The sequence below is a fragment of the Macrobrachium nipponense genome, chromosome 44, assembly GCF_015104395.2.
Source record: "Macrobrachium nipponense isolate FS-2020 chromosome 44, ASM1510439v2, whole genome shotgun sequence".
NCBI classification, from domain to species: Eukaryota; Metazoa; Arthropoda; class Malacostraca; order Decapoda; family Palaemonidae; genus Macrobrachium; species Macrobrachium nipponense.
Window position 1 is genome coordinate 52,407,401 of NC_087221.1, and position 10,235 is coordinate 52,417,635.

The following is a 10,235-nucleotide window of genomic DNA, read 5'->3' on the forward strand; positions in this document are numbered from 1 at the left end:
ACATTTAGAGAGGGAGAGAGAGAGAGAGAGAGAGAGGCACGTACCTCTCGTCGTATCTAGTGTTGGGATTTATTATCTGAGTTCATGTCTACAAGGACTGCTCAGTAAGTGAAAGTACTTAATTGTCATACCACTCATTAATAATATTGGTGTGTTATCCTCGTTAATAATGAACTGGGTTGAGAGATATCTCCCCGTAATTTAGAAACCGCAAAGGGAGTTTTGTGGAGTTGTTACGTAAGGCTTTTAGCGGTTTTTGACCAAGTAACAACGTTAAGCATATAATACAGTCCACTATAAGTCCATCTTTTTCGCCACAGCTTCTCTCCATTCTTGGTCCTTCGAACCGGATGTTTAAATACTTCCGAATTAGTTATTCTGGATACTAAACACATTATTTTGGACTTTGTAACTTGGAATCAGATCATTCTATATCACCATCGTTTGTTGTTGGATTGTTTACAGCCCCATTTCCCTTAGTTAGAGTCATTTTATGCTGGCACATAGTTTTTTTGAACAACCACACACACACACACACACACACACGACAACCTAAGATAAAAGGTCAACAACTAGGTGAGTGTCATTCTCCTTTTTTGAAGGTAGATGTGGTTCACATATAAGTATTGAGATGTAACGAGACAATGTGTATTCTTCCGTCTCATTGCAATTTGACTTTTGAATAAGAGTTTTAAAATACGGTATTTACTGAATTATTTTTGTAGAACACAGATTGTTAACTTGAATGTTTTTCTGTGTATCAGTGTTTTTCGAAGAACTGTTGTTACTTCGATATTATTGAGATTTATATTGTAATTGTTATTGTCAACTTTGTATGTTTTGTAAGGTGATTTTGCCTTAAAATTTTCACCATAGATGCAGACAATTGTAGTAATGCACTCATTTTGTATGAGGCTGCAATAAGTGAAATCGAACGACGTTTGAATTAGGTAAAACGTGTTGAACAGTTGTCTACAGCAGTAATTAAGCTGCGTTTAGGGTCCCTTCAGAAAGCAGCTGATTCACTACAGACAGCCGCTTCTGAATATTATGAAGAGATTAAGGGTCGAGAATTAGTAAATGCTATAACGAAGACTAACGGTTACCTCTCTAGCACGGACAAAGAAATCTCCAAACTCACCGATTGGTTAGCAGCACCCACACCCGCGCCCGCCCCAGCGCCGGCGCCCACACCTGTTAATCCGACACCTGCGGTACCTGCTACCCCTAGTATTCCACAACCTAAGTAGCCTCAAATTACGATACCTACTTTTGATGGCAAAATTGAGCAATGGTATCCTTTTTGGACTGTTTTTAAAGCAGTTATTCATGATAGGCAGGACATGAATGATGTCATCAAGTTTGCTATGCTGACTAGTTATCTTAAGGGTAAAGCACGCGAAACTGTTGAGGGTTTAGCTATAACTCCAGCTAATTATAGTGCAGCGATAAACCTACTGAAAACTCGTTTTTCCAACGTTGGGAAATTAGAAGAGAACTTAAGAAATCGACTGTTAAGTTTACCGCGACCCTGCATGATGCAGAGCAACTGATGGATTTCCTTATGAAATGGAATAGCATCGTTCATCAGTTAGACGCTTTACCAGGTAATACGAGCGGTGACTCTAATGAGAAAGCAATTATCAAGCGGTGTTTATCAAAAGAAACATTGCAAGCCTTGTATCAGAGACATGATACTTGTGAACTCAGTGTAGATCAATTGAGAAAGGGCATTGAGAAATTAATTGAGCGTTTAGGTAGAAGTAATATGCATAACCCCACGCCATCACCGTCCAACCCAGTTAAGAGTGGCAAGGATCGTAACACGAGTTCGAAAAACGAGCGTCAAGCTAATTCGCCCAGTGGTGCTTTCAGAACTATTGTTGAAAATACCCCTAAGAAAATAACTTTTTCTTGTTGTTTTTGTCAAGGCGAACACAGCGGTAAGGTCTGCACGAAATACAATACTTTAGAGACTAGAAGAGCTCGTATCAATGAATTACAACTATGCTTTGGTTGTTTACGAAAGGGTCATCGTTTATTTGAATGTAACAGTAAGAGTAAGACATATTGTTTTAACTGTAATGGTAAACATCATACATTCCTATGTGCTAGACTATTACCTAATTCTACGAGCGTCAATGTAAATTCGTCTCAGCAACCTTCTAGCACCAAATCAGGTCATAGTAGAGTTGATAACAAGCCAATAGAAACTGCTCAATCGCAGCCTAGTTTCAGGACTAGTCAGAAATCACCGGCTACGAATAATCAGAGTAATTCTCAGAATAATGTTAACAGTAATCAAGTAGCTGTGAAAAATGTCGCATCTCTTCGACCGAGAGCGTTACCGACACCCACCCTTCTTTTGAGTAATGATGCGAATCGGATCCCGGTTCGAGCATTTTTAGATAGCGGATCTCAAAGAACGTTCATTAACCCAGATGTTGTTGAGAAATTGAAAGTGCCCATAAAGCAAGTGGAACTTACATTAATTCCGTTTGGAGATAATGTTGAAACTGAAATCTTTGATGTAGTAAGAGTAATGGTTCGAGCAGGTACTAAACGTATCAAATTAAATGCTGTTGTTTGTAATCATGTTAACATTTCCATACGCACACCTGGTCTACGCAACGTGTATCTGCGATTGCAAGAACGAGGTGTTAAACTGGCAGATAAGAATATTTGAATCAGATACCCCCCCCCCCTCAGTGATATAGGTTTGATTATTGGTGCTGATTATTATAATGCATTTGTGTATTGTCACGATAATATGATGATGCATGTTTGCTTGGTACCACCGCGGTGCTGTTATTTGGTCTTATACCCAATTGGGCTTGTAATGTTATCAGTGATGATGAAAATGTAAGATCTGTAATAAGTACACAGAGTATAGTTTGCTCGAGAGTCACTGCTTCTGTAAATCCTCTTGACGGTTAGGATATTTCTAGACTTTGGTCATTAGATACGATCGGCCTCGGGAAGGATGCGCGATCCTATAACGATCAAGCAGCGATCGAACATTTCAATGAGACTATTGTAAAGACTGATAAAAAAATATACGATTGATTTGCCATTTAAGCGCGATGCCAGACCCCCTACGGGTTATAGAAAAGCCTTAGGTCAATTATATTCACTTAAGAGAACCTTTCAGTCTAAACCAGTCATGTTTGATCAATATCAGTCTGTTTTAGAGGAGTATGTTAAGTTAGGATTTATTGAGGAGGTAAAGTTAGAAGATAACTCCTTTGATCCAGTTGATGGCATTAATCATTATTTACCTCACCACCCAGTTTTCAAGGAATCTGCTACGACTCCAATTAGGATAGTTTTCAATGCAAGTAGTAAGGAGTCACACCATGCAAAGTCCCTCAATGATTGTTTACATGCGGGACCTAATCTGGCGACGAAATTGACAGATATGCTGCTGGAATTTCGTCAGAACAAATATGCTGTAGTAGCAGACATACGTAAAGCTTTCCTTAGAATAAGAATTAATGAAAATCACAGAGATTTCACAAGATTCTTATGGTTTGCTGATAGAGATTTTAAGCATGCCAAGACTTTTAGATTTAAGGTTTTATTGTTTGGAGCAACTTATTCACCTTTTCTGCTGAATCAGACAATACAGTATCATTTGCAAAACCATTCAGATCCCATTGCCAGTTCAGTAAAGAAGTCCTTTTATGTGGATAACTTTATGAAAACTTATGAGAAATGTGAAGATTTAGAACTCGAGAGTAATAAGGTAAACCACATTATGTTGGAAGCTAATATGCCTTTGGGAGAATAGGCTAGCAATTTGAGTTCATTTAATGATAAACATAGCCCAGATACTGTCAACTTGAATGCAGTAAAACTACTCGGTCTCTTGTGGGATACCTGTAATGACTCATTGAGTGTAAAGATGCCTTCTCAGATTGCTACATATTTGAATAATCTAGGAAATGTTTGTACTTTGACGAAGAGAAAGGTTGTGTCTCTCCTATCAACCATCTTTGATCCTTGGGGAATATTAACGCCCGTAGCAATCAAGGGAAAACTATTTGTGAAGAAATTGATGGGAACTGGGAAAACTGAAAAACTGGACTGGGATGACGAACTGATGATGGATTTAAAGAAAGAGTTCGATGAATTGTTAAACCAACTCAATTCTATTGAGGAGATCAAGATCCCTAGATCTTGTTTTAATGAAGGAACTTGTTGCTTACATGTATTTGTTGATGCCTCTCATGTGGCTTATGGAGCCTGTGCGTATGTTGTTAGCAGTAAGCACACAAGTCACTTGCTAATTAGTAAGTCTCGTGTAGCCCCGAGCCCCTCACTCACTATTCCCCGTCAAGAATTACTTGCTTTGACTATAGGCATGCGCCTAGCTGTTCATTTGTTAGAGATTTTTGGGGATAAATTTTCAGACTGTACTGTTTGGAGTGACTCCCAAGTAGCGTTGAGTTGGGTGTTTTATGAAAGATCTAAAGAAGTGTTTGTAATCAACAGAGTAAAGGAAATCAAGGACTTGAAGTCCAGTCATAACATCAAGTTGCTATATGTCAAGAGCGAGGATAATCCTGCTGATTTAGTTACACGAGGTATTTCAATGTCTCTTTTGAGTAAGTCAGGTTTGTGGTTTCATGGCCCGACCTGGATTGTTGACAAAAATAAGTTTCCAGAACCAGAACAAGAGGATGTAGTTTACATAGAGTCTGTTAATGTAAATGAAATTATTGTAGAACCAGTTTTGAGAAACCCTGATGATGATGTACTTGTATTTACATGTTCTGAGTTCTCCTCATTGAAACATGCATTAAGGATTGTAGGTAGATTGATCTTGTTTGGGAGAAGAATATTTCCTGATAAATTCAGGGAAAGTAATAATTTACTTGTTTTAATCAGAATCATGCAGCGTCAAGCTTTTCCAACGCTATATTATGCGTTGACTAATGGGTTACAAACCAGTTCTAGAGTTCCCTCTGAGTTAAGGAATCTTATCAGACAATTAGGACTTTATGTTGATGAAAGTGGTGTCATTCGGTGCCAAGGAAGACTTCATAATGCAGAATTGCCAGAATTCGCTAAGCATCCAGTTTACGAGACCATTGAATCAAGTCATTCCACTCGAATGTAATGTCAGAGAGGAATCAACAACAGAAAGCGGACAGAATGAAGTAGGCGAGACCAGCGAGGCCTTAAACGAGGCTAGCCATGTAAACAAAACAACAAAGACGATGGAGAGGACCGAAACCAAGGACGTCGGAGACGGCCTAGAGAGTGTTGCGGAGGATGACCCTACGACCTCAACAGGTTCCCCGCCTCTACAAGTGATGTCTGATCGTCGGCCCATGAGAAGAAAACAGTTGATCCGAGAAGGAGCTTTATAAGGACACTATACATGTGTTGATGAATTTTTGGTGGGGGAGGGTGTGAGGAATTCCCCTCACAACGATTTTATTTTCTAATGTTTTTGTGTATTCACTTGTTTCCATGCTATTTTTCTTTTATTATAGTTATTAGTGTCTGTCTCATAAGAAATTATTGATTGATTTTCACAGCGTGTTGCCGTCTGTCAGGTAATCGACAGACAGGAACTATGTTACTGTATTTGTATTCATGTGAAAACTAAGTATATTCGCATGCCCATATATTTTGTAAAGATATGTACGTCTACATTGCATGACATAATAAGGGTGAAAGAACCACATCTATTCGAGAATGACACTCAACATTATTTTATCTGATTTTGCTATGTTCTAGTACGTATTATCTGTGGTGTGGTTAGCACCGAAAAGATGATTTTACACAAAGACGAAGTCTTTTGACATAACGTCGGTAGACGTTTTAGTAACGAAGTATAATTACTGTTTTAGTTATGATAATTCATTTGTCTTTATATATATGAAATAGTTCATATATATAAAGACGTATGGTAAGAGTTGGTGTCATTGGGTCTTGTTTGTGCCTCTCGCCAGAGAAGCCATTAGGAGAGGTCAAAAGATCGGGAGGGGAAAGGAAGGGTAGTAGTTCGCCCCTCTGAACGCTCCTTTGCGTGCCTCTCTAGGAGCGTGTATGCGTATGTGCGTAGTACACTGTATGGGCATGATATCGCCCAAAATTGTATTGACACACACCACCAATTAATTCACTACATTTAATAAATATGTTGAAGTTGCACACTATTATATTTGGAATTTATTTTTGACAACGAACTTGATAATTATTGTAAAGTTTTTTATGTTCATGAAAACCTTGTACGTCAGTTCTACATTCGTGGTAATTGAATAACTAGTCTCTTTTCCCCAACAAAACCCGAATGCAGGACGGAACGAACCAGTGTTGCCACACGTACGATAATTATCGTACATGTACGATGAAAACGACCTTGGTACGATGCACGATAGCATTTTCCATTATCGTACGGTTTGTGCGATAATTCTAAGGTGTTGATAAGTAATTAATTACAAATACAAATGGTCGGTGAACTCCTCCATGAAACAGACTAATTTCTATAAAAAAGAAAGAATTATTTCAGAGTCCGTACATGGCTTGCCGCCGCTTGTCTCCAATTGTAACGTGGTTCAAAGGCTATTGGAACAGTGGGAGGCACTGAAGCTATTTTTCTCGAAGTGGCTCGCTGAGAAACTATTAGCAACATAGTTGATTATCAACTCCCTTCATGATCCTTTCGTGAAGTTATATTTCATGTTCCTTGACTGGGTTCTTCCAAAGTTTACTGAGTTCAACCAATTTTTCCCGTCAGATAAAGCAGTAATAACAGTTCTCCATGATAAAGTGTCCATGCTATTCAGAGACCTCCTTCTCTCATTTATGGACAGGACCAAATGTACCTAGGAGTTAAAGTTATGCAGGGATTAAAAAACCCCTCCATACAGGAAAAGAAAGCTCAACAGCAGGGGTTTTATCAGAGGTGTAGAAGTTTCCTTGTAGTGGCATGCACACAAATAAAGAAGAGGTATAATTTCAATGATGGTGTCCTGTCAAAGTTAAACTCTCTGTCCAAAAAATGCTCTCTCATCAGAATTCAGAGAAAGAATTCCCTCCTTATTCCCTCTTGCATCTGAGCTTCCTCTGATTGTACCCCCAGATGACCACTCACTACTTCAAAAGCTGAATGATCAATGGAGAATGTTTCCCATATTGCAACATGAACTTCAACATCTCGTTAATGAGTCACCTGATAAGTTCTGGGGAGAAGTGTCCCAAAAGAGTCTTGTTTTTTCAGACGTAGCCAATTTTGCTCTTCTTTACTGCTCTTTGCTTGCCGCACTCTAATGCTGAATGCGAACGAGTGTTCAGTAAAGTTAAACTCTTTAAAACTAAACACAGAAACAGAATGAAAACAAGGACAGTTAATGGGGCTCTTCTCTCTGCTAGTTGCACGTTTATCATGTTCAGCTGGTGACTCTACACCTACAACAATATCATCCAGATATGGATAAACAAAATCATAAAAAGCTAACAATTGGGAAATGAACTTCTGAAATATTGCAGGAGCAGAATGGATACCAAATGGTAAGCGTAAATATGTGTGTTAATTACAAAATATTTACGGTCTTCTGGAGCAACTTCCATTTGCAAATAAGCCTTCTTAAGATCAAGTCTGGTATAATACTTATATCCAGACACACTGGAAATTAATTCTGACATATTAGGTAATGGGAATTTAGATTCATGAAGAATTTCATTTATTTTACGAAAATCCCCACAAACCCTAAGGGATCCATTCTGCTTCTTGACAGTAACAATTGGTGAGGCATAATCTGAGAATTCTACTCTTTCTACAATCTTATTTTTTTCAAGCTCTTGCAGCGCACTCTCAGCCTCACTGCGGACCTTCTGAAAAACAGGAACATGACCAACTTTAGGATACAATCGGGCTTGACAGTTCTTAATTGGTTTCAAACTATCTACATTATATTAAATTCCTACCTATCAAGTTATTTGGGAGTCTGACCCAACAATTATGAATTAACGTCTGAATGATTTTGCTGTTTGTATAGAAAATTATAAACTTTGATCTTCCCAAATACTTTAATTGGCACTTGGTTATAACCCTGCAATTTAGTTCTACAGTTCAGTAATGTACAATTTAACTTCTTGAAATCATCATACTTTAATGTGGAAAGTAGCTGGAACCGGTGTTCAATTTCAAATAAAATGGCTTATGATTCAATTGACAACTCAACAACATAAGGTGAACAGAACTCTTGTTTACTATACATTTCAAATCAACTGACTCATCATTGGATTCCTCTTCTTGGATTATAACTTCATGAGTCTTCTTCCTTCAAGTGGGGTTTCGTCGTTGGCGGCGCTCTTGTGAAAACTAACCTGAAGCTGCTGTACAAACCTAAGAGACAATTGTCATAACTTAATACTTTCGCGAGCTTAAGGTGGATTAAATACACACTTCGTGTAAAGTACTCGAAGCTTTATTGTTCCTTCACTCCGTTACAGGTGGTATAAGTTATAACTTAGGCATAGCGTTACTCTCCTGATCCTGGGCCTGGCTGCTCTTTTCGGATCTTGTTTACATGCTGACCTCTTTTTGACCGGGTCCCGCCAGGATTACAAAGTAGAAGAATAGTAATGTATCTCTATATCAGGGTTGTAATAGTAGCTATATGCAGTATGTATGCTATATTTTTTTTCAGTTTTAGACATCAAAGGTAGTGTTGGAATTGTTTACCAACGAAATTCTGAAATGTCACCCTTGGAGAGATCCGGTCAGGACGACGTAAACAGAACGTAGAAAACAACTATTATTCGATTTTAAGTTGAAATAGGCATTTTCTGATAATTCACAGAACATTCAAAAAGTTGTCATTTATCTCCTGTTTTATTAATCACTGACTTCTCATTTTGCCTTAACATGAGAACTGTGTGTGTGTGTGTGTGTGTAACACACTCGATCGGTGTCCGAGGCAAAACATCCTGTTACACTTCTTTACAGTATATATGGGATTTCTGAATGACGAGTCTAGCGCAAATTCATTTTAATAACACACCAGAAAGTAATCTATCTTTTTATATTTTACTGTAAATGATTTTACATCACATAATAATATAGAAGTTTCACTGGTATATGTGTAACATCTATGGCATTTCAACAGAAGTTCTTCGGTTTCGGCCGACGTCGGTGACGAAGCAAACTTTCATTATATAGAGACTCCTGATTTACAACTATTAACGTCAGTAATTTTATTTATAGTGTATTGAAAAGAGGTGAAGATAACTTTCTACTTATATAATATCAGCAGATTGATCTGAGAACGTAAAATAATGGGTATTTATATACCAGATGGTTTGTTGAGTGTCTTCAAGACCAAGTAATTTCGCTTAAGTTCCTGCAGCAATTTTACAACTGAAGGATACGGGTATGGTAGAAATCAATTAATTTATATTTTACTGGACATCAGTTGCCTTGTGAATGAAAAAGTATTTGTAGATCTATATACTATTCCGCGGAGAGCTAGATTTTAGGCATTTGGACGTTTTTCTATGCAGTTTTACCTCCTATTCGTTTGGGGAACACATGATCAGTGTAAGGCAACTGAAACTCTATAGGCTATATCCCAAAATTATTGCGGACTATAGCGTATATTGGTAATTTGGTATAGGTATTTTAGATGGGTGAAAATACAAGAGCGATATACAAGGATATGTTTTAAATGGTCCATGATACTTTAATGAAGGGTATTAAAGTGCAGCGTGCACTAGCTAAGTAAGGACCTGGTAACTTAGGCTATGTTAGTGGTCTACCAGGCTATGACCTGATACCTAAGGTTTAGTTCAGGTTAGGTAAGGGTAGATTCCCTGCCGATAATTTTATGTTAAGTTCCCAAAGTTAGTTAGGTTAAGTTGCATTCCAGGAGGCGGCAAAAAAAAGTCCGTCTATGTAGGGCCTTCTGTGCCTTTGACTTTGTTACATTGGATTGCAACCCTGTTATTTTAATTCACAGTTCCTTAAATTAGAATAGGTTGGGGGGACGCTCATGAGAGCGAATCCCCCTTGTTAGGATCCCCTGATAGGTGAAGTAAGTCAATGATTTTTCACCCACCCAAATACCTGGCTTTCCTTATAAAAGGGGGAGGGGGGTTTTATTATATAGAAAAAAAAAAACGTGTATTTTGGCCAAGTCCGACGTGCTAGATAGGCTATAAGGCTTTTTTTTTTTCAATTCGTTCAAATGCAAATTTCCTCGTTAATTGTAGCACAGTAA

At 38.1% G+C, this 10,235-nt stretch overlaps 3 protein-coding genes across 3 annotated transcripts; all 3 read left to right on the forward strand.

The window, feature by feature from the left end:
• Positions 1-1,552: 1,552 nt before the first annotated feature.
• Positions 1,553-2,686, forward strand: LOC135204005 (uncharacterized). The gene has a single exon (XM_064233928.1). The coding sequence runs from the start codon at positions 1,553-1,555 to the stop codon at positions 2,684-2,686; it is 1,134 nt and encodes a 377-aa protein (XP_064089998.1).
• A 477-nt stretch (positions 2,687-3,163) lies between these two features.
• LOC135204006 (uncharacterized) lies at positions 3,164-3,790 on the forward strand. The gene has a single exon (XM_064233930.1). It carries the CDS (start codon positions 3,164-3,166, stop codon positions 3,788-3,790), a length of 627 nt encoding a protein of 208 aa, XP_064090000.1.
• A 114-nt stretch (positions 3,791-3,904) lies between these two features.
• Positions 3,905-5,122, forward strand: LOC135204007 (uncharacterized). Its single transcript, XM_064233931.1, has one exon. It carries the CDS (start codon positions 3,905-3,907, stop codon positions 5,120-5,122), a length of 1,218 nt encoding a protein of 405 aa, XP_064090001.1.
• The last annotated feature ends 5,113 nt before the right edge of the window (positions 5,123-10,235 follow it).

Bases quoted from the DNA above. Each gene is read 5' to 3' on its own strand.
- LOC135204005 (XM_064233928.1), top strand. From the start codon at position 1,553: ATGGATTTCCTTATGAAATGGAATAGCATCGTTCATCAGTTAGACGCT.
- LOC135204006 (XM_064233930.1), top strand. From the start codon at position 3,164: ATGTTTGATCAATATCAGTCTGTTTTAGAGGAGTATGTTAAGTTAGGA.
- LOC135204007 (XM_064233931.1), top strand. From the start codon at position 3,905: ATGCCTTCTCAGATTGCTACATATTTGAATAATCTAGGAAATGTTTGT.